Raw genomic sequence first — 24,501 nt, 5'->3', positions numbered from 1 at the left:
TGCACTGAGTCTCAAAGATATGGACTGTTCGGGGGGGAATTATTTGTTTGAATCAATCATATTTATTTATGAAGCCCGTTGAACAGGTCAGGGTTCCATAGCCTCAAGCAGAACAGTTTGACCAGGTGGGATGGGGACGGCCAGGAGTCACCAGGTGGGATGGGGACGGCCAGGAGTCACCAGGTGGGATGGGGACGGGGGGGCGGCCAGGAGTCACCAGGTGGGATGGGGACGGCCAGGAGTCGTCAGGCCAGGTAGTCCTGAGGCATGGTCCTAGGGCTCAGGTCCTCCGGGAGGAGAGAGAGAGAGGAGAATTAGAGGGATCATACTTAAATTCACACAGGACACCAGATAAGACAGGAGAATTACACCAGATATAACAGACTGATGCTAGCCTCCCGGCACATAGACTATTGCTGCATAGATACTGGAGGCTGAGACAGGGGGGGTCGGGAGACTCTGTGGCCCCGTCCGACGATACCCCCAGACAGGGCCAACCAGGCAGGATATAACCCCACCCACTTTGCCAAAGCACAGCCCCCACACCACCAGAGGGATATCAACAGACCACCAACCTACTACCCTGAGACAAGGCTGAGTATAGCCCACGAAGATCTCCCCCACTGTACGCGCCCAATGGGGCGCAAAAACAGACAGGGAGATCACGTGTTTGACTCCACCCACTCAAGTGACTCCACCCCTCCTAGGGACGGCATGGAAGAGCACTAGTAAGCCAGTGACTCAGCCCCCGTAATAGGGTCAGAGGCAGAGAATCCCAGTGGAGAGAGGGGAGCCGGCCAGGCAGAGACAGCAAGGGTGGTTCATCACACAGTGCCTTGCCGTTCACCTTCGCACCCCTGGGCCAGACTACACTCAATCATAGGACCTACTGAAGAGAAGAGTCTTCAGTAAGGACTTAAAGGTCGAGACCGAGTCTGCGTCTCTCACATGGATAGGCAGACCATTCCATAAAAATTGAGCTCTAGCACTGTCATAGTCCCCCGTTACACAGCCTTCATCATAGTCCCCCCGTTACACAGCCTTCATCATAGTCCCCCCGTTACACAACCTTCATCCTAGTCCCCCCGTTACACAGCCTTCATCCTAGTCCCCCCGTTACACAGCCTTCGTCATAGTCCCCCCGTTACACAGCCTTCATCATAGTCCCCCGTTACACAGCCTTCATCATAGTCCCCCCCGTTACACAGCCTTCATCATAGTCCCCCCCGTTACACAGCCTTCATCATAGTCCCCCCGTTACACAGCCTTCATCATAGTCCCCCGTTACACAGCCTTCATCATAGTCCCCCGTTACACAGCCTTCATCATAGTCCCCCCGTTACACAGCCTTCGTCATAGTCCCCCGTTACACAGCCTTCATCATAGTCCCCCGTTACACAGCCTTCATCATAGTCCCCCGTTACACAGCCTTCATCATAGTCCCCCCGTTACACAGCCTTCATCATAGTCCCCCGTTACACAGCCTTCATCATAGTCCCCACGTTACACAGCCTTCATCCGCCTTGAAATAGAATCACCAGTTTAGATACAGATTGTGGGTGTTCAGAAGTCAATGTTTTGTGAGTGTGTGCCTTTTAGACCGTATACCGGGGTACATTTACCTTTATTTAACTAGGCAAGTCAGTTAAGAACAAATTCTTATTTACAATGACTGCCAAACCCGCCCTATGGGACTCCCAATCACGGCCGGTTGTGATACAGCCTGGAATCGAACCAGGGGGTCTGTGGTGACGCCTCAAGCACTGAGATGCAGTGCCTTAGACCGCTGAGATGCAGTGCCTTAGACCGCTGAGATGCAGTGCCTTAGACCGCTGAGATGCAGTGCCTTAGACCGCTGAGATGCAGTGCCTTAGACCGCTGAGATGCAGTGCCTTAGACCGCTGAGATGCAGTGCCTTAGACCACTGAGATGCAGTGCCTTAGACCGCTGAGATGCAGGGCCTTAGACCGCTGAGATGCAGGGCCTTAGACCGCTGAGATGCAGTGCCTTAGACCACTGAGATGCAGTGCCTTAGACCGCTGAGATGCAGGGCCTTAGACCGCTGAGATGCAGTGCCTTAGACCGCTGAGATGCAGTGCCTTAGACCGCTGAGATGCAGGGCCTTAGACCGCTGAGATGCAGTGCCTTAGACCGCTGAGATGCAGGGCCTTAGACCGCTGAGATGCAGTGCCTTAGACCGCTGAGATGCAGGGCCTTAGACCGCTGAGATGCAGTGCCTTAGACCGCTGAGATGCAGTGCCTTAGACCACTGAGATGCAGTGTCTTAGACCGCTGAGATGCAGTGCCTTAGACCGCTGAGATGCAGTGCCTTAGACCACTGAGATGCAGGGCCTTAGACCGCTGAGATGCAGTGCCTTAGACCGCTGAGATGCAGGGCCTTAGACCGCTGAGATGCAGTACCTTAGACCGCTGAGATGCAGTACCTTAGACCGCTGAGATGCAGTGCCTTAGACCGCTGAGATGCAGGGCCTTAGACCGCTGAGATGCAGTGCCTTAGACCGCTGAGATGCAGTGCCTTAGACCGCTGAGATGCAGTGCCTTAGACCGCTGAGATGCAGTGCCTTAGACCGCTGAGATGCAGTGCCTTAGACCGCTGAGATGCAGTGCCTTAGACCGCTGAGATGCAGGGCCTTAGACCGCTGAGATGCAGTGCCTTAGACCGCTGAGATGCAGTGCCTTAGACCGCTGCGCCACTCGGGAAACTTACTGACGGTATGATGGGTTGGAGGGCCCCCCGCCTGACGTGTGCTGCGCCACTGCTTATAACTATACCTGTAAGAAATCTAAGATGTGTCAAATGATCTCCAGCTCAGGGCTCCAGCTATGCATTTGGTGGAACTTGCTAGCCAAGTGGCTAGCTGTCGAGATTATTGGTTACAGCAGAGACATTCAACCCCCTCCTGTTGAATGTCTCTGCTGTAATCAAAGTTTCTAATGTGTGTTTGTCCCTGCAACTCTCAGTGTGGGGACCAATCAGAGCTTCCAAGAGAACCACAGCTTCAGTTTCTCCAATCACTACTCTCACGGCATCACCACAGCGATGTACCACCCTGGGCACCGGTAAGACACCCAGCTTCACGGTCTATCTCCCTCCTCTCTCCTCTCCTCACCTTCATCTGTACAAGACCCAGCAGATTCCACCATGTTATATTTTATTTGAGTCATTTAGCAGACACTCTTATCCAGAGCGACGTACGGTTAGTGCTTTCATCTTAAGATGGCTAGGTGAGACAACATATTTGCACATTTTTTCTCATAGCAGCTTCAGTAAGACAAGACGAGTGCATGTTTTAGTAGAATTCAGTAAATCAGGTCAGTGCAGAGAATGAGAATTCAGGAATTCTTTACGTCTATGTAAGTGCATAGATAGCAGCCTACTACATTGATGTTTCCAGTGTTTTATAACCAGAGGGTACTGTGGATCCTGACAGGAGTTTGTTGGGTCTAGTACTGATGTAAACAACGGATCTAAACAACTGGTCCTCTGTAGCTCAGCTGGTAGAGCACGGCGCTTTAACGCCAAGGTAGTGGGTTCGATCCCCGGGACCACCCATACACAAAAAAAATGTATGCACGCATGACTGTAAGTCGCTTTGGATAAAAGCGTCTGCTGAATGGCATATATTTATTAATCTAAATATGTCTTGATGGTGTGTGTGTGTGTGTGTGTGTGTGTGTGTGTGTGTGTGTGTGTGTGTGTGTGTGTGTGTGTGTGTGTGTGTGTGTGTGTGTGTGTGTGTGTGTGTGTGTGTGTGTGTGTGTGTGTGTGTGTGTGTGTGTGTGTGTGTGTGTGTGTGTGTGTGTGTGTGTGTGTGTGTGTGTGTGTGTCAGGTTGCTGCTGGTGGGGGGTTGTGACTCGGGTGTTGATGATGCGTCCAGGGCGACCCGGTGTGGCCTCACGGCCTGGAGAGCACTGTCTGGGTCGCCCCATTACAAACAGGTCACTAGCTACGAGGACGACACCAGCACTGTGAGTACCTTTTTAACATTATAACATTTTTAGGGATTTTATAGGGGCTCTATAAAATATAATGTAGTGCTCTATAAAATATAATGTACTCTGTAAAATATAATGTAGGGCTCTATTAAATATAATTAACAATAAAAAACAGATACCTTGAACCCGATCTAAAAAAAATAAAAAATGTTCTAGAGCCCTGCCACTAATGTAAAGTATCTGTTCATTGAAACTTTTTTGTTGTTGTTGAATTGTTGTATTATTATTATCCTGATTATTGAGCAAAATAGTTACATTTGACCACAATCTGAATTTTAGTCCATATTGCGCTGTTCTAACACGGTCTCTCTCTGTCCTTTAGAACCAGAAGAAAGGTTTCTTCAGTATCCCCAGCTTCAGACTCTTCTCCAGACACAACAATGAGCAGGTACCTCTCTCCTTCTTCCCGCTTTCCTCTCTCCTCTCTCCTTCTTCCTGCTTTCCTCTCTCCTCCCTCATTCTTCCTTCTTCCTGCTTTCCTCTCTCCTCCCTCATTCTTCCCTTCTTCCTGCTTTCCTCTCTCCTCCCTCATTCTTCCCTTCTTCCTGCTTTCCTCCCCCCTCACTCTTTCTTTCTTCACTCCTCTCATTACTTCTCTCCCGCCCTACTCACTATCCCTCCTTCCTTCCTGCCTTCCTTCCTGTCTTCCTTCCTTCCTTCCTTCCTTCCTTCCTTCCTTCCTTCCCTCCTTCCCTCCTTCCCTCCTTCCCTCCTTCCCTCCTTCCCTCCTTCTTGCCTTCTTGCCTTCTTGCCTTCTTGCCTTGCTGCCTTGCTGCCTTGCTGCCTTGCTGCCTTCCTTCCTTCCTTCCTTCCTTCCCGCCTTCCTGCCTTCCTTCCTTCCTTCCTTTTCCTCCTGGCTCAGACGACGCTACTGACTGACTTACCAGTAGATCCATGAATGATCTGGCATTAAGTCTGTGGTTTGTTCACCTACAGCATCAGTCACACATTTCCCCATGCAGTACAGTGTATTTCCTGTCTATCCCCTGATGTGTTTCCTGGCCGTGTGTGTTCTTGTTTTCCTACATTATCAGGACCCAAATGTCTTAATAATTCACCCAAATGTCTTAATACTTCACCCAAATGTCTTAATACTTCACCCAAATGTCTTAATACAAATGTCTTAATAATTCACCCAAATGTCTTAATACTTCACCCAAATGTCTTAATAATTCACCCAAATGTCTTAATAATTCACCCAAATGTCTTAATACTTCACCCAAATGTCTTAATACTTCACCCAAATGTCTTAATAATTGACCCAAATGTCTTAATACTTCACCCAAATGTCTTAATACTTCACCCAAATGTCTTAATACTTCACCCAAATGTCTTAATACTTCACCCAAATGTCTTAATACTTCACCCAAATGTCTTAATAATTCACCCAAATGTCTTAATACTTCACCCAAATGTCTTAATAATTGACCCAAATGTCTTAATAATTCACCCAAATGTCTTAATAATTCACCCAAATGTCTTAATAATTCACCCAAATGTTTTTATGGTTTAGGGTTTGGGTGTTAGGGGTAGGGTTAGGTTAGGGAAAATAGGATTGTTAATGGTCAAACATTTTTACACTCCAGAAAGTCCTGAAAAGTCATGAAAACAAAGGTGTTTGACTATGTGTGTGTGTGTAACTGTGTGTGCAGGACGGTGTGTTTCGTATGAGTCTGTCTCCTGACGGGTCTCTCCTGGCCGTCATCCATTTCTCTGGACGTCTGTCTGTATGGGACCTCCCCTCTCTCAGACAGACAGTCTCCTGGGACCAAGAACTACAGGTAACCACGTGTGTGTTTTAACGTTTTTGTGGATGTGTGTGTGTGTGTGTGTGTGTGTGTGTGTGTGTGTGTGTGTGTAATCTGGGGTTTCTGTGTGAATGGGTGTATATGGTGCCTTCGGAAAGTATTCAGACCCCTTGACTTTTTCCACATTTTGTTACGTTACAGCCTTGTTCTAAAATGGATTACATTGCATTTTTTCCTCATAAATCTACACACAATACCCCATAATGACAAAGCAAAAATAGGTTTTTAGAAATGTTATAATTAAAAAAGAATGGAAATATCACATTTACATAAGTATTCAGACCCTTTACTCAGTACATTTACATTTACGTCATTTAGCAGACGCTCTTATCCAGAGCGACTTACAAATTGGTGCATTCACCTTATAGCCAGTGGGATAACCACTTTACAATATGTTTTTATTAAAAAAATTTGGGTAGGGTGGGTGGGGGGGGGGGGGGGGGGGGGTAGAAGGATTACTTTATCCTATCCCAGGTATTCGTTAAAGAGGTGGGGTTTCAAGTGTCTCCGGGAGGTGGTGAGTGACTCCGCTGTCCTGGTGTCGTGAGGGAGCTTGTTCCACCATTGGGGTGCCAGAGCAGCGAACAGTTTTGACTGGGCTGAGCGGGAACTATGCTTCCGCAGAGGTAGGGGGGCCAGCAGGCCAGAGGTGGATGAAAGCAATGCCCTCGTTTGGGTGTAGGGACTGATCAGAGCCTGAAGGTACGGAGGTGCTGTTCCCCTCACAGCTCCGTAGGCAAGCACCATGGTCTTGTAGCAGATGCGAGCTTCAACTGGAAGCCAGTGGAGTGTGCGGAGGAGCGGGGTGACGTGAGAGAACTTGGGAAGGTTGAACACCAGACGGGCTGCGGCATTCTGGATGAGTTGTAGGGGTTTAATGGCAGGGAGCCCAGCCAACAGCGAGTTGCAGTAATCCAGACGGGAGATGACAAGTGCCTGGATTAGGACCTGTGCCGCTTCCTGTGTAAGGCAGGGTCGTACTCTCCGAATGTTGTAGAGCATGAACCTACAGGATCGGGTCACCGCCTTGATGTTAGCGGAGAACGACAGGGTGTTGTCCAGGGTCACGCCAAGGCTCTTGGCACTCTGGGAGGAGGACACAACGGAGTTGTCAACCGTGATGGCGAGATCATGGAACGGGCAGTCCTTCCCCGGGAGGAAGAGCAGCTCCGTCTTGCCGAGGTTCAGCTTGAGGTGGTGATCCGTCATCCACACTGATATGTCTGCCAGACATGCAGAGATTCGATTCGCCACCTGGTTATCAGAAGGGGGAAAGGAGAAGATTAGTTGTGTGTCGTCTGCGTAGAAATGATAGGAGAGGCCATGTGAGGATATGACAGAGCCAAGTGACTTGGTGTATAGCGAGAATAGGAGAGGGCCTAGAACTGAGCCCTGGGGGACACCAGTGGTGAGAGCACGTGGTGCGGAGACAGATTCTCGCCATGTCACTTGGTAGGAGCGACCGGTCAGGTAGGACGCAATCCAAGAGTGAGCCGCGCCGGAGATGCCCAGCACGGAGAGGGTGGAGAGGAGGATCTGATGGTTCACAGTATCAAAGGCAGCAGACAGGTCTAGAAGGACAAGAGCAGAGGAGAGAGAGTTAGCTTTAGCAGTGCGGAGAGCCTCCGTGACACAGAGAAGAGAAGTCTCAGTTGAATGACCAGTCTTGAAACCTGACTGGTTTGGATCAAGAAGGTCATTCTGAGAGAGATAGCAAGAGAGTTGGCTAAAGACGGCACGCTCAAGAGTTTTGGAGAGAAAAGAGAGAAGGGATACTGGTCTGTAGTTGTTGACATCAGAGGGATCGAGTGTTGGTTTTTTGAGAAGGGGTGCAACTCTCGCTCTCTTGAAGACGGAAGGGACATAGCCAGCGGTCAAGGATGAGTTGATGAGCGAGGTGAGGTAAGGGAGAAGGTCACCGGAGATGGTCTGGAGAAGAGAGGAGGGGATAGGGTCAAGCGGGCAGGTTGTTGGGCGGCCGGCCTTCACAAGTCGCAAGATTTTATCTGGAGAGAGAGGGGAGAAAGAAGTCAAAGCGTAGAGTAGGGCAGTGTGAGCAGGACCAGCAGTGTCATTTGACTTAACAAACGAGGATCGGATGTCGTCAACCTTCTTTTCAAAATGGTTGACGAAGTCATCCACAGAGAGGGGGGAGGGGGTGGAGGATTCAGCAGAGAGGAGAAGGTGGCAAAGAGCTTCCCAGGGTTAGAGGCAGATGCTTGGAATTTAGAGTGGTAGAAAGTGGATTTAGCAGCAGAAACAGATGAAGAAAATGTAGAGAGGAGGGAGTGAAAAGATGCTAGGTCCGCAGGGAGTCGAGTTTTCCTCCATTACCGCTCGGCTGCCCGGAGCCCTGTTCTGTGAGCTCGCAATGAGTCATCAAGCCACGGAGCTGGAGGCGAGGACCGAGCCGGCTGGGAGGATAGGGGACATAGAGAATCAAAGGGTGCAGAAAGGGAGGAGAGGAGGGTTGAGGAAGCAGAATCAGGAGATTGGAGGGAGAAGAATTGAGCAGAGGGAAGAGATGATAGGATGGAAGAGGAGAGAGAGAGCGAAGGTTGCGACGGCGCATTACCATCTGAGTAGGGGCAGAGTGAGTAGTGTTGGAGGAGAGCGAGAGAGAAAAGGATACAAAGTAGTGGTCGGAGACATGGAGGGGAGTTGCAGTGAGATTAGTAGAAGAGCAGCATCTAGTAAAGATGAGGTCAAGCGTATTGCCTGCCTTGTGAGTAGGGGGGGACGGTGAGAGGGTGAGGTCAAAAGAGGAGAGGAGTGGAAAGAAGGAGGCAGAGAGAAATGAGTCAAAGGTAGACGTAGGGAGGTTTAAGTCACCCAGAACTGTGAGGGGTGAGCCGTCCTCAGGAAAGGAACTTGTCAAGCTCATTGATGAACTCTCCAAGGGAACCTGGAGGGCGATAAATGAAAAGGATGTTAAGCTTGAATGGGCTAGTGACTGTGACAGCATGGAATTCAAATGAGGAGATAGACAGATGGGTCAGGGGAAAAAGAGAGAATGTCCACTTGGGAGAGATGATGATTCCTGTGCCACCACCCCGCTGACCAGATGCTCTCGGGGTATGCGAGAACACATGGTCAGACGAGGAGAGAGCAGTAGGAGTAGCAGTGTTTTCAGTGGTAATCCATGTTTCCGTCAGCGCCAAGAAGTTGAGGGACTGGAGGGTAGCATAGGCTGAGATTAACTCTGCCTTGTTGGCAGCAGAACGGCAGTACTTAGTTGAAGCACCTTTGGCAGCGATTACAGCATCGAGTCTTCTTGGGTATGACGCTACAAGCTTGGCACACCTGTATTTGGGGAGTTTCTCCTATTCTTCTCTGCAGATCCTCTCAAGCCCTGTCGTATTGGATAGGGAGCGTTGCTGCACAGCTATTTTCAGGTCTCTCCAGAGATGCTCGATCGGGTTCAAGTCTGGACTATAGCTGGGCCACTTAAGGACATTCAGAGACTTGTCCCAAAGCCACTCCTGCGTTGTCTTGGCTGTGGGCTTAGGGTCGTTGTCCTGTTGGAAGGTGAACCTTCGCCCCAGTCTGAGGTCCTGAGCAGGTTTTCCTCAAGGATCTCTCTGTACTTTGCTCCGTTCATCTTTGCCTCGATCCTGAAAAGTCTCCCAGTTCCTGCCGCTGAAAAACATCCCCACAGCTTGATGCTGCCACCACCATGCTTCACCGTAGGGATGGTGCCAGGTTTCCTCCAGACGTGACCCTCTGCATTCAGGCCAAAGAGTTCAATCTTGGTTTCATCAAACCAGAGAATTTTTTGGTGCCTTTTGACAAACTCCAAGCAGGCTGTCATGTGCCTTTTACTGAGGAGTGGCATCCGTCTGGCCACTCTACCATAAAGGCCTGATTGGTGGAGTGCTGCAGAGATGGTTGTCCTTCTGGAAGGTTCTCCCATCTCCACAGAGGATCTCTAAAGCTCTGTCAGAGTGACCATCGGGTTCTTGATCACCTCCCTGACCAAGGCCCTTCTCTCCCGATTGCTCAGTTTGGCCGGGCGGCCAGCTCTAGGAAGAGTCTTGGTGGTTCCGAACTTGTTCCATTTAAGAATGATGGAGGGCACTGTGTTCTTGGGGACCTTCAATGCTGCATAAATGTTTTGGTACCCTTCCCCAGATCTGTGCCTCGACACAATCCTGTCTCGGAGCTCTACGGACAATTCCTTCGACCTCATGGATTGATTTTTGCTGTGACATACACTGTCAACTGTGGGACCTTTTTATAGACGGGTGTGTGTCTTTCCAAATCATGTTCAATCAATTTGAATTTACCGCAGGTGCACTCCAATCAAGTTGTAGAAACATCTCAAGGATGATCAATGGAAACAGGATGCACCTGAGCTCAATTTCGAGTCTCATTGCAAAGGGTCTGAATACTCACGTAATTAAGGTATTTCAGTTTTTTATTGTTAATACGTTTGCTAACATTTCTAAAAAGCTGTTTTTGCTTTGTCATTATGGGGTATTGTGTGTAGATTGCTGAGGATTATTCATTTTTTATCAATTTTAGAATAAGGCTGTAACGTAACAACATTTGGAAAAAGTCAAGGGGTCTGAATACTTTCTGAAGGCACTGTAAGTGTGTGTGTGTAATCTGGGGGCTGGCTGGCTGTCGGGTTGAGCGAGAGAGCGAGAGGCTTTAAGAGGTTCTGTCTGTCTGCACAGGGTATGAAGCTTAATCACACTTTCATTCTCTCTTCCTCCCCCTCCCTCTCTCTCCTCCTTTTTCTCTCTCTCTCCTCCTACTCTTCTCTCTCTCTTTGCAGCCAGGATTTGAGGAGATCAACCCGGAGTGGAAGACTTCTCTGGAGAAGAGGAAGAAGATAAAAGGTACCAGAGACGCTACTGACGCTAGCAGGACAGAGACGCTATCAGGACAGAGACACTGCTACTGACGCTAGCAGGACAGAGACGCTAGCAGGACAGAGACGCTAGCAGGACAGAGACGCTGCTACTGACGCTAGCAGGACAGAGACGCTAGCAGGACAGAGACGCTAGCAGGACAGAGACGCTGCTACTGACGCTAGCAGGACAGAGACGCTGCTACTGACGCTAGCAGGACAGAGACGCTGCTACTGACGCTAGCAGGACAGAGACGCTGCTACTGATGCTAGCAGGACAGAGACGCTGCTACTGACGCTAGCAGGACAGAGACGCTGCTACTGACGCTAGCAGGACAGAGACGCTAGCAGGACAGAGAAGCTAGCAGGACAGAGACGCTGCTACTGACGCTAGCAGGACAGAGACGCTAGCAGGACAGAGACGCTGTTACTGACGCTAGCAGGACAGAGACGCTAGCAGGACAGAGACGCTGCTACTGACGCTAGCAGGACAGAGACACTGCTACTGACGCTAGCAGGACAGAGACGCTAGCAGGACAGTGACACTGCTACTGATGCTAGCAGGACAGAGACGCTGCTACTGACGCTAGCAGGACAGAGACGCTAGCAGGACAGAGACGCTGCTACTGACGCTAGCAGGACAGAGACGCTGCTACTGACGCTAGCAGGACAGAGACGCTGCTACTGACGCTAGCAGGACAGAGACGCTGCTACTGACGCTAGCAGGACAGAGACGCTAGCAGGACAGAGACGCTGCTACTGACGCTAGCAGGACAGAGACGCTGCTACTGACACTAGCAGGACAGAGACGCTAGCAGGACAGAGACGCTAGCAGGACAGAGACACTGCTACTGACGCTAGCAGGACAGAGACGCTGCTACTGACGCTAGCAGGACAGAGACGCTAGCAGGACAGAGACACTGCTACTGACGCTAGCAGGACAGAGACGCTGCTACTGACGCTAGCAGGACAGAGACGCTAGCAGGACAGAGACACTGCTACTGACGCTAGCAGGACAGAGACGCTGCTACTGACGCTAGCAGGACAGAGACACTGCTACTGACGCTAGCAGGATAGAGACGCTAGCAGGACAGAGACACTGCTACTGACGCTAGCAGGACAGAGACACTGCTACTGACGCTAGCAGGATAGAGACGCTAGCAGGACAGAGACACTGCTACTGACGCTAGCAGGACAGAGACGCTGCTACTGACGCTAGCAGGACAGAGACACTGCTACTGACGCTAGCAGGATAGAGACGCTAGCAGGACAGAGACGCTAGCAGGACAGAGACGCTAGCAGGACAGACGCTGCTACTGACGCTAGCAGGACAGAGACACTGCTACTGACGCTGTGTGTGTAGTATAATGTGTCGGTGTAAATTATAATGTGTGTGTGTAGTGTCGTGTGTGTAGTATAATGTGTGTAGTGTTAGGTTCTGACAAATTGAGTAAAAACTCAAACGGACAACTAGGAAAAGCTCAACCCAAGTTTATTCACCCACCGTGTCAAACAGCTGAAGAGACAAAGACATGTTTACACAAGTGCACCTGGACAGCCAATACATCTCTGTTGCTAGGCAGGACTTTAGTGGTGCCTGTTCTTTCTCACTTCATCTGACCTCGGCCCAAATTCCCCCCCTCCTCCCCAACTCACGGCTGTCCTTCCTTATCTGTTGACTGGAACCAGACTGTGGTCCTTCTCCTCTCCATAGGATCCCTGAGATGTTCTGACAGAATGTCAACTTCCTGTCCTAATATGATAACATGAATAAGGATATTTCAAGTTTAGAAGTCATTCCCCAACAGTCCCCCACTCCATACTGTTCAACATTATATAAACTTGGAAATTACTTATAAATGAACAAAAAATAACATTCACAGTTTATTATTATGTTTACACCTCCGAGACGTATGGCCTCTGATCTGTACACACTGGTTTCCATCTCGTCAGACAACTGAGAATGACATTTCAGCTGGCGCTGTTGACATCCTCCATTTCAGCTGGAGCTGTTGACTTCCTCCATTTCAGCTGGCGCTGTTGACTTCCTCCATTTCAGCTGGAGCTGTTGACTTCCTCCATTTCAGCTGGAGCTGTTGACTTCCTCCATTTCAGCTGGCGCTGTTGACTTCCTCCATTTCAGCTGGAGCTGTTGACTTCCTCCATTTCAGCCGGCGCTGTTGACTTCCTCCATTTCAGCTGGAGCTGTTGACTTCCTCCATTTCAGCTGGCGCTGTTGACTTCCTCCATTTCAGCTGGCGCTGTTGACTTCCTCCATTTCAGTTGGAGCTGTTGACTTCCTCCATTTCAGCTGGCGCTGTTGACTTCCTCCATTTCAGCTGGCGCTGTTGACTTCCTCCATTTCAGCTGGAGCTGTTGACTTCCTCCATTTCAGCTGGCGCTGTTGACTTCCTCCATTTCAGCTGGCGCTGTTGACTTCCTCCATTTCAGCTGGAGCTGTTGACTTCCTCCATTTCAGCTGGAGCTGTTGACTTCCTCCATTTCAGCTGGAGCTGTTGACTTCCTCCATTTCAGCTGGAGCTGTTGACTTCCTCCATTTCAGCTGGCGCTGTTGACTTCCTCCATTTCAGCTGGAGCTGTTGACTTCCTCCATTTCAGCTGGCGCTGTTGACTTCCTCCATTTCCTCCTTCAGGTTCCTAAGAGGGTGATAGCACAAGACTTGAAAAGCAAAAGAAACACAAAACATAACAGTATTAATAATGTGTTAAGCTATGCATAATTATACAGTACCAGTCAAAAGTTTGGACACACCTACTCATTCCAGGGTTTTTCTTTATTTTTACTATTTTCTACATTGTAGAATAATGTGTGTGTGTGGTGTGTAGTGTGTAGTGTATTGTAGTGTGTGTAGTGTATAACATATGTGGTTTGTTGTGTGTTCTTCCCCCAGACAAGGCACAATACTACCCTCTGTGTGAGGTGGCATGGTGGTCAGAGTGTGTGTTGATCCTGGCCCGGTGTTCTGGTTCTCTGACTGTGTCGTCTGTTAAAACCCTACACAACCTCCTGGGCAAGAGCTGTGAGTGGTTCCAACCATCGCCGCGGGTTACCGCCGCCCAGGATGGGGGCTTCCTTACTCTGGAGGTAAGGAGTGGGGGAGAAGGGAGGAGGGAGGGAGGGAGGGAGGGAGGGAGGACTGGCTGGAGAGGGGTTGGCTGGAGGGAGGGAGGGAGGGAGGGAGGGAGGGAGGACTGGCTGGAGAGGGGTTGGCTGGAGGGAGGGAGGGAGGGAGGGAGGGAGGACTGGCTGGCTGGGGGGATGGCGTGAGGTAGGGAGGACTGGAGGGAGGGAGGGCTGGAAGGAGGGAGGGCGGGCGGGCGGGCTGGAGGGAGGGAGGGTAGATGGATGGGCGGACGGGCGGGTGAGTTGGCTGTCTGGAGGGATATCGGGCTGGAGGGGGGAGGATAGTTGGAGGGAGGGAGGGGAGAGAGGTGGGAGGGAGGGGAGAGAGGGGAGAATGGTGAGAGAAAAATAAAGGGATGATGGTTTTTATCTTCTGTCGACTAGAGAAAGTCCGAAAAAATTAAAGTGAAATGGGTTGTTTTACATGGTCAGTCATAGTGTGGCACCCCTGGAGCAAATATGGGGTTAGTGCATTGCTCAGCAACCCACAAACCTAGAGGGAGGAGTGTGTGTGTGTGTGTGTGTGTGTGTGTGTGTGTGTGTGTGTGTGTGTGTAGTGATGCATGGGTTGACTCATAACCCACAGTCCCTGCGGTTATGTCCGTGGAACAGATGGGTTTAGGGTCATGAAATATTGTGGGGCTGAAGGGCTGGTGGGTGCCGGGCGGGTTCAATAAAGAGAAAACAAAGCATTAAAAAAATCCATAAATGTATCTTTCTGGTGCAATTCATATCTATAGGCTACATTGAGGTTTTTCTTTCATTATATTTACAGTGCCTTGCAAAAGAATTCACCCCCCTTGGCATTTTTCCTATTTTGTTGCATTACAACCTGTCATTTAAATGGATTTTTATTTGGATTTCATGTAATGGACATACACAAAATAGTCCAAATTGATGAAGTGAAATGATTTTTTTCCCCCAGCTAAACATTAGGCTACTGTGTTAAGATATGACGGCAGTCTAACTGAGGAGGAATGGCCGTTCATTCAAGCACCACCACACTCTAAAAACAAGTCGGGGCGTGGATCTCGTCATTTCCAGTTAAACATTAACCTGCTCTGTCGCAGTCTACCATTGAAAACCATTTGAAGACTCCATGTGTAAATGTCATGCTTTTTGTATTCAAGCAATATGATTGGCCGTTCATTCAAGCACCACCACACTCCCGCCAGTCACTTCTCGAGCAGTTGAGTTGATGCCTTCACGAAGCACACGCGACCTGTCCAGAGCAAACAAGATCTATGTACTAGCTGGGCTTATATATTTTAGGGAAAGTGATTTTCAATAGTGAACATACTGGCAATGTGCTGGCTACTGTTGCTAGTCTGCTAAAAGAAAGCAACAAAAATAAACATGGCGTTGGTCTTTGCTAGCCTACTGTAGCCATGACGATATCTCTTTTTGCACATTTGTCTTAAAGGGGCAGCGTCCTATTTTCAAATCTTCTCAAAATGACTTTTGATACAAAAATGAATGCAATTAATACAATGCAATTCTAAAAAAGAATAATGACTTGCCATGCTAAATTATATTATACAGCGTTTAATAAATAACATAATAACTCATGTAGCTTTTTAATATCTGAATATAGAGAGAAAGCATGCCAACCCATAGGCCCTGCATGACCCCAATGCATTTAAGAATTACACCATGTCCGTGCCAGGAGAAATTCTGTTCGTGCCAGTAGATTTTTGGCCAGGCCAGTGAAGGAAAAAGAGTTAGCTTTGGACCCTGGCGTGTTTCATATGGTGGCGCCCAGGCTATGTTACTGGGGGTTTGATATATGGTGGCGCCCAGGCTATGTTACTGGGGGTTTGATTGACGAACAGCAAGCTTGATAGTTCATAAACTGTTGAACTGACTGAATAAAGTATATCATATATATATATATATATATATACATACACAGTGGGGAGAACAAGTATTTGATACATTACATTACGTAATTTAGCAGACGCTCTTATCCAGAGCGACTTACAGTTAGTGTATACATTATTATTAATTTTTTTATACTGGCCCCCCGTGGGAATCGAACTCTCAACCCTAGCGTTGCAAACACCATGCTCTATCAACTGAGCTACATCCCTGCCGGCCATTCCCTCCCCTACCCTGGACGACACTGGGCCAATTGTGCGCCGCCCATGAGTCTCCCGGTCGCGGCCGGCTGCGACATAGCCTGGATTCGAACCAGGATCTCTAGTGGCACAGTTAGCACTGCGATGCAGTGCCTTAGACCACTGCCGATTTAGCAGGTTTTCCTACTTACAAAGCATGTAGAGGTCTGTAAATTTGATCATAGGTACATTTCAACTGTGAGAGACGTAATCTAAAACAAAAATCTGGGATGGGCTACAGGACAATAGGCAAGCAGCTTGGTGAGAAGGCAACAACTGTTGGTGCAATTATTAGAAAATGGAAGAAGTTCAAGATGACGGTCAATCACCCTCGGTCTGGGGCTCCATGCAAGATCTCACCTCGTGGGGCATCAATGATCATGAGGAAGGTGAGGGATCAGCCCAGAACTACACGGCAGGACCTGGTCAATGACCTGAAGAGAGCTGGGACCACAGTCTCAAAGAAAACCATTAGTAACACACTACGCCGTCATGGATTAAAATCCTGCAGCGCACGCAAGGTCCCCCTGCTCAAGCCAGCGCATGTCCAGGCCCGTCTGAAGTTTGCCAATGACCATCTGGATGATCCAGAGGAGGAATGGGAGAAGGTCATGTGGTCTGATGAGACAAAAATATAGCTTTTTGGTCTAAACTCCACTCGCTGTGTTTGGAGGAAGAAGAAGGATGAATACAACCCCAAGAACACCATCCCAACCGTGAAGCATGGAGGTGGAAACATCATTCTTTGGGGATGCTTTTCTACAAAGGGGACAGGACGACTGCACCGTATTGAGGGGAGGATGGATGGGGCCATGTATTGCGAGATCTTGGCCAACAACCTCCTTCCCTCAGTAAGAGCATTGAAGATGGGTCGTGGCTGGGTCTTCCAGCACGATAACGACCCGAAACACACAGCCAGGGCAACTAAGGAGTGGCTCCGTAAGAAGCATCTCAAGGTCCTGGAGTGGCCTAGCCAGTCTCCAGACCTGAACCCAATAGAAAAGCTTTGGAGGGAGCTGAAAGTCTTTGTTGCCTAGCTACAGCCCCAAAACCTGAAGGATCTGGAGAAGGTCTATATGGAGGAGTGGGCCAAAATCCCTGCTGCAGTGTGTGCAAACCTGGTCAAGACCTACAGGAAACTTATGATCTCTGTAATTGCAAACAAAGGTTTCTGTACCAAATATTAAGTTCTGCTTTTCTGATGTATCAAATACTTATGTCATGCAATAAAATGCAAATTAATGACTTAAAAATCATACATTGTGATTTTCTGGATTTTTGGCAAGGCAAGGCAAACTCAGCTCCATCATTCATTGAGTCAGATGGCTCATTCATCACAAAACTCACTGATATTGCCAACTACTTTAATTATTTTTTAATTGTCAAACTTAGGCATGACATTCCAGCAACAAACGCTGACTCTACACATCCAAGTATAACTGACTAAATTATGAAAATACAAGCATTGTAATTTTGAATTCCGTAAAGTGAGTGTGGAAGAGGTGAAAAAAGCCACCTGGAAAACTTGGATGGAAAATTACTGAGGATAATAGCGAACGATATTGCTACTCCTATTTGCCATATCTTCAATTTAATACTACTAGAAAGTGTGTGCCCTCAGGCCTGGAGGGAAGTAAAAGTCATTCCGCTACCCAATAATTTTTAACTAGGAAAGTCAGTGAAGCACAAATTCTTATTTTCAATGATGGCCTCAGACCACATGACCTTCTCCCATTCCTCCTCTGGATCATCCAGATGGTCATTGGCAAACTTCAGATGGGCCTGGACATGCGCTGGCTTGAGCAGGGGGACCTTGCGTGCGCTGCAGGATTTTAATCCATGACGGCGTAGTGTGTTACTAATGGTTTTCTTTGAGACTGTGGTCCCAGCTCTCTTCAGGTCATTGACCAGGTCCTGCCGTGTAGTTCTGGGCTGATCCCTCACCTTCCTCATGATCATTGATGCCCCACGAGGTGAGATCTAGCATGGAGCCCCAGACCGAGGGTGATTGACCGTCATCTTGAACTTCTTCCATTTTCTAATAATTGCACCAACAGTTGTTGCCTTCTCACCAAGCTGCTTGCCTATTATCCTGTAGTCCATCCCAGCCTTGTGCAGGTCTACAATTTTATCCCTGATGTCCTTACACAGCTCTCTGGTCTTGGCCATTGTGGAGAGGTTGGAGTCTGTTTGATTGAGTGTGTGGACAGGTGTCTTTTATACAGGTAACGAGCTCAAACAGGTGCAGTTAATACAGGTAATGAGTGGAGAACAGGAGCGCTTCTTAAAGAAAAACTAACAGGTCTGTGAGAGCCGGAATTCTTTCTGGTTGGTAGGTGATCAAATACTTATGTAATGCAATAAAATGCAAATTAATTACTTAAAAATCATACAATGTGATTTTCTGGATTTTTGTTTTAGATTCCATCTCTCACAGTTGAAGTGTACCTATGATAAAAATGACAGACCTCTACATGCTTTGTAAGTAGGAAAACCTGCAAAATCGGCAGTGTATCAAATACTTGTTCTCCCCGCTGTATACATAATATGACATTTGACATGTATTCTTTTGGAACCTTTGTAAGTGTAATGTTGAAAGAGAGAGAGAGAGCCCTATAGACCTGCTGTTGATCGTCATTAATCACTAGAGTGTCAGGGTGGGCACGCCAGGGGCTTTAGAAGAGGGTGTAGGGTGTCAGGGTGGGCACGCCAGGGGCTTTAGAAGAGGGTGTAGGAGAGTCAGGGTGGGCACACCAGGGGCTCTAGAAGAGGGTGTAGGAGAGTCAGGGTGGGCACGCCAGGGGCTCTAGAAGAGGGTGTAGGGTGTCAGGGTGGGCACGCCAGGGGCTTTAGAAGAGGGTGTAGGGTGTCAGGGTGGGCACGCCAGGGGCTCTAGAAGAGGGTGTAGGAGAGTCAGGGTGGGCACGCCAGGGGCTTTAGAAGAGGGTGTAGGGTGTCAGGGTGGGCACACCAGGGGCTCTAGAAGAGGGTGTAGGGTGTCAGGGTGGGCACACCAGGGGCTCTAGAAGAGGGTGTAGGAGTGTCAGGGTGGGCACACCAGGGGCTCTAGAATTGGGTGTAGGGTGTCAGGGTGGGCACGCCAGGGGCTTTAGAAGAGGGTGTAGGGTGAAGTTGCCCCTAGACGCTGATCTGGGATCAGTGAAGCATTTTCCCGAGTAATGGTTAAGGTTAGGATTGGAGGAGGGGAAGCTGATCCTGGCTCTATCTATATCCTTGCTATTCATCAATCATACAATGTAGTTATATGTCCATGGTATCGCGTCAGGACAAAGTATACTAAATATCTTGTTTGTGTTTTCCTTATGATGCCCATCAGGCAGTGATGTTATTTCAGTATTGAATCGGTAAGAGAGCTGTTCATTTAGTTTCCTCATTTGCATAATTGTAGGCTTTTCCAATGACGATGGTGAATTATCCTCAACAATAGATAGGCCTCACTCTGGTTCAAAATATGATAAATGAAAACGGGATTGAATTGTTATATAAGCTAATGCTACTTATACTTGTATTTTCAAAGATATTGATACTGATGGTCTACTGATTTTAATCAGTGTTGACGATGGAGTAGTCAACTGCTGCTTTCTGTGTAGCAAAGGCCCCCGTGTTTACCACCTGCTTCATTCTTCAATCATACCTGTGTTACAGAAAATGCCTCTTAAAAGGAAACTTGAGGCCTGTGGAAGTCCGCAGACCCTTACAGGATTCTTTAAAATCCCAGTGCAGTCAATTTAGTTTTTCCTGTGTTTTGATATCATATTGTAAAACAGCTGATGAAACTAACACTGTAAAAGTGTGAGAAAAAAAAATGTGATCAGTGTTCTTTCCTGATAGTTGCTGGTTGAAAATACAATCTAGCATTAGAATGTACCAGGTAACAGAGAGCCCAATAAACCATGTGATTCTATGTTTAGGGGAGATCTTCTGTGTATGAAGGGATGCAGGAGGGCAAAAAAGCATCTAACAACACTTAGTCCGAGGCAGGTGTTATATTACGAGCGTTTTCAAGTGCAGCTTTAACTGGGCTAGTGAGGAGGACATGGCTGAGGCAGAGACAGCAGCATCAATAAGAAAGGCTGGACCAGTGCTGACTAGAAAGAGGAGGGAGAGAGAGGATTCAGCCTACCACACATGTTATGCTACGGGTTTCCGGTTCACACAAATTACATATAGCCAATTATTTCTCTCTCCTCTCTCCCCTTCTCCTCTCTCTTCCTCTCTCCTCACTCTCCCCCTACCGCCCACTCCCAGTGTGAAGTGCATCTGGCCCAGAAGAGAGGTCGTCAGGACAGTAACATGGAGGGTGTGGCTACGGAGGGTGAGGAAGGAGACTCGGACTCTGATGAAGAGTCGTCAGCCAAGGCCCGTTACTCTGGTTACGTGAAGCAGGGGCTGTACTACGTCACTGAGATGGAACGCTTCGCACCGCCACGGAAACGGCCCCGCACCGTCGTCAAGAGTTACCGTCTGGTCAGCCTGCGCTCCACCACGCCTGAAGAGCTGTACCAAAGGAAGGTAAGTCACCATGACGATGACCTCACGACACGAGCACCATTCCCAAAATACAAAATGACTGACTGACATTCCCAAGTAGTCAAATTAACCAAAGGCACATGGGAGGAGGATAGGAGAGAGTGTAGGGGGGAGAGGAGAGAGAAGAGAGGGGAGGATAGGAGAGTGTGTGTGTGTGAAGGTTAGTGTGTGTGTGTGTATGAGAGAGAGATACCCTACAGCTACGATGTCTCTGTCTGATGTGGTTCACAGAGACACACACACACACACACACACACAGAGACACAGACACACACACAGAGACACAGACACACACACAGAGACACAGACACACACACAGAGACACAGACACACACACAGAGACACAGACACACACACACAGACACAGACACACACACACAGAGACACCCAGTAAATGTATTTTGTAGATATGCTTAAAGGTAATAGCTATCATGGTGATCAGGGCCTAGAATTAACACCTGCCACCTACTAAATACGGTTAGATTTGGGCATTGGCGGGTAAGATGTCTATTTCACCAGCCACGTCGGCATATGGTCAGGGCTCCACAGCGCGAGCATTTCACTCGCATTTGTGAATGAAAAGTCAAGTATGATCCATTTATAGTAAACTAAATGCTGCAGTAGCTGTTTTTCTGCCGTTTTGTTTCATAGCTGGTGAATTAATCGCACAAAATCAAAGAACTACGAATCCTATCTAGCCTTTTCCACCTCACGCTGCCTGGCTGGGGGCTGTGAGCACCGGAAGAGCTGAGTGGAATATTTGTTTTAATAAGTGCTGTGCACAGGCATTAAAGTTGGTCTAATTTCCTTGAAACGAATGTCTACTTTAGTGAGACTGTGCCCTTGTGTTTCTTGGTTATTTACCAAGCTAGGTCGTTTTTCTGTTTGAGTTTCAACTGCTAGGGAAGAGATGACGATGCTTCTACTAGTCAGACTCAATCTCACAGGCACAAACATGACTCCAGTCGTGTTACTACGGTAACATCCCACCCTTAAAGGGGCAGGTGAACATTTGTCTCATCTGTGATATTTTGGTTAAAAGTTTAAACGATATTCCACATTAGTTCCGTGTTACTAGTAATACATTTATTGTTTTAGAAACATTACAAAGCATGTCCATCTGTTTTTTTGAGTGGCTGGTAGATTTTTAGAAGATGATGATGATGATGATGATGATGATGTGAGTGTGTGTCTCTCCAGATAGACAATGAGGAGTATGGCGAGGCCCTGTCCCTGGCCCAGGCATACGGTCTAGACTCAGACCTGGTCTACCAGAGACAGTGGAGGAAGAGCACTGTCAGCATCGCATCTATACAGGACTACTTGGTACACTGTCTCCTCTCTCTCTCTACCTCATCCCCTCTCTCTCTCTCTCTCTACCTCATCCCCTCTCTCTCTCTCTCTCTACCTCAACCCCTCTCTCTCTCTCTCTCTCTCTCTCTCTCTCTACCTCAACCCCTCTCTCTCTCTCTCTCTCTCTCTCTCTCTCTCTCTCTCTCTCTCTCTCTCTCTCTCTACCTCAACCCCTCTCCTCTCTCTCTCTCTCTCTCTCTCTCTCTCTCACCTCAACCCCTCTCTCTCTCTCTCTCTCTACCTCAAACCACTCTCTCTCTCTCTCTCTCTCTCTCTCTCTCTACCTCTCTCTCTCTCTCTACCTCAACCACTCTCTCTCTCTCTCTCTCTCTCTCTCTCTCTCTACCCTCTCTCTCTCTCTCTACCTCAACCACTCTCTCTCTCTCTCTCTCTCTCTCTCTCTCTCTCTCTCTCTCTCTCTCTCTCTACCTCAACCACTCTCTCTCTCTCTCTCTCTCTCTCTCTCTCTCTACCTCAACCCCTCTCTTTCTCTTTCTCTCTCTCTCTCTCTCTCTTTCTTTCTTTCGCTCTCTTTCGCTCTCCCTCTCGCTCTCTCTTTCTTTCGCTCTCTTTCGCTCTCTCTCCCTCTCTCTCTTTCTCTCTCTGTCTCTGAATAGTTATGATAGTATTGCTATTGTGTACATATTAGAACAAACTGTTTCTCTCTGCCTGTCTGTGTCTCTCTGCCTATCTGTGTCTCTCTGCCTGTCTGTGTCTCTCTGCCTGTCTGTGTCTCTCTGCCTGCCTGACTGTGTCTCTCTGCCTGCCTGACTGTGTCTCTCTGCCTGCCTGTCTGTGTCTCTCTGCCTGCCTGTCTGTCTGTCTCTCTGCCTGCCTGTCTGTCTGTCTCTCTGCCTGTCTGTGTCTCTCTGCCTGTCTGTGTCTCTCTGCCTGTGTGTGTCTCTCTGCCTGTGTGTGTCTCTCTGCCTGTGTGTGTCTCTCTGCCTGTCTGTGTCTCGCTGCCTGTGTGTGTCTCTCTGTCTGTGTCTCTCTGCCTGTCTGTCTGTGTCTGCCTGCCTGTCTGTGTCTCTCTGTCTGTGTCTCTCTGTCTCTCTGTCTGTGTCTCTCTGTCTCTCTGTCTGTGTCTCTCTGTCTCTCTGTCTGTGTCTCTCTGCCTGTCTGTGTGTCTCTGCCTGTGTGTCTCTGCCTGTCTGTGTGTCTCTGCCTGTCTGTGTGTCTCTGCCTGTCTGTGTCTCTCTGTCTGTGTCTCTCTGCCTGTCTGTGTGTCCGCTCTCTGTGTGTATAGAGTAAGATCCATAAGCGGTCGTGGGTGCTCCATGAGTGTGTGGAGCGTGTCCCGGAGAACGTGGACGCTGCCAAAGAGCTGTTGCACTACGGCCTAAAGGGGACGGACCTAGAGGCCCTCATCGCTATCGGGAACAGAGAGGACGGGGGCAGGTGAATATTACAACTATATCACTATATTATATCAGCCCTGAGTCAGCGTACCAAGGTCCTGCGGTGTGTTAGAGTGGGGCTGCAACAAAAGCCCACCCAGTAGCTCTGCTGGAGGATGAGCTAAAACATTACAACCAAATACTCCTCAGAAATATAGGTGTGTTCAACATATGCCCCTCCCCCTCCGTAGGTTCATCCTGTCAGGTGACCTTGATGTTGATGACGCTCCGTATGAAGACTGCCTGTCTGCAGAAAAAGAGATGGAGTTAAAGAGAGAGAAGGAGAGCCGGAAGAGACGGGAGCTACTGGCCAGGGTCGACTTCAGCAGGTCAGCCAGTCAATCAGTCAGTCAATCAATCAGTCAGTCAATCAGCAAGTCAATCAAACTATCAGTCAGTCAGTCAACCAGCCAGTCAGCCAGTCAGCCAGACCACTGCAGCATCCACAGAGAGGCTCTTGCTGCCAAGGGAAGGCCTGACCACTTGAAAGACGTTTTGGACACTACAGTGAAAATGGTTAACTTTTGTTAAAGCAAGGCCCCTGAACTCTCGTGTATTTTCTGCATTATGCAATGATATGGGCAGCGACCATGTAACGCTTTTACAACATACAGAAGTGCGCTGGGTTATCAAGGGGCAAAGTTTTGACACATTGTTTTAATTTGCGAGACTAGCATAACGTTTTCTTTACTGACCATAATTTTCACTTGTCTGACCGCTTGCATGATGACGAGTTTCTCACACTGGCATATCTGGGTGATGTTTTTTTCTCGCCTGAATGATCTGAATCTAAGATTACAGGGACTCTCCGCAACTATATTCAATGTGGGGGACAAAATTGAGGCTATGATTAAGAAGTTGGAGCTCTTCTCTGCCTGCATTAACAAGGACAACACACAGGTCTTTCCATCATTGTATGATTTTCTTTGTGTGCAAATGAACTCAAGCTTACGGACAATGTCAACTGTGATATAGAGAAGCACCTGAGTGAGCTGGGTGCGTAATTACGCAGGTACCTTCCCCAAACGGACGACACAAACCACTGGATTCGTTATCCCTTTCATGCCCTGCCTCCAGTCCACCTACCGATATCTGAACAAGAGAGCCTCATCGAAATTGCTACAAGCGGTTCTGTGAAAATTTAATTTAATCAGAAGCGCTCAGAGTATCCTGCCTTGGCATGTCACGCTGTTAAGACACTGGTGCCCTTTGCAACCACGTAGCTATGTGAGAGTCGTTTCTCGGCCCTTACTAGCA

General features: G+C 48.5%; 1 protein-coding gene across 1 annotated transcript in view; it reads left to right on the top strand.

Moving 5' to 3' along the window:
• Positions 1–23,573, top strand: part of LOC311125063 (NBAS subunit of NRZ tethering complex-like) — a gene marked incomplete at its 3' end in the record, with an annotated part of 70,910 nt that extends 47,337 nt beyond the window's left edge. Inside the window, exons 9-18 of the mRNA XM_084199136.1 lie at positions 2,983–3,081; positions 3,853–3,991; positions 4,341–4,406; positions 5,671–5,799; positions 10,607–10,670; positions 13,594–13,787; positions 20,213–20,476; positions 21,695–21,820; positions 23,094–23,245; positions 23,436–23,573. Coding sequence (XP_084055262.1) covers positions 2,983–3,081; positions 3,853–3,991; positions 4,341–4,406; positions 5,671–5,799; positions 10,607–10,670; positions 13,594–13,787; positions 20,213–20,476; positions 21,695–21,820; positions 23,094–23,245; positions 23,436–23,573 — 1,371 coding nt within the window. The remainder of the gene's footprint in view (positions 1–2,982; positions 3,082–3,852; positions 3,992–4,340; positions 4,407–5,670; positions 5,800–10,606; positions 10,671–13,593; positions 13,788–20,212; positions 20,477–21,694; positions 21,821–23,093; positions 23,246–23,435) is intronic.
• Between the last annotated feature and the right edge of the window lie 928 nt (positions 23,574–24,501).

Source organism: Coregonus lavaretus (assembly GCF_964263955.1).
Source record: "Coregonus lavaretus genome assembly, contig: HAP1_SCAFFOLD_1394, whole genome shotgun sequence".
Classification (NCBI taxonomy): Eukaryota; Metazoa; Chordata; class Actinopteri; order Salmoniformes; family Salmonidae; genus Coregonus; species Coregonus lavaretus.
The sequence above is the reverse complement of the archived record's forward strand: the minus strand, read 5'-3'. Positions and strand labels throughout refer to the sequence as shown.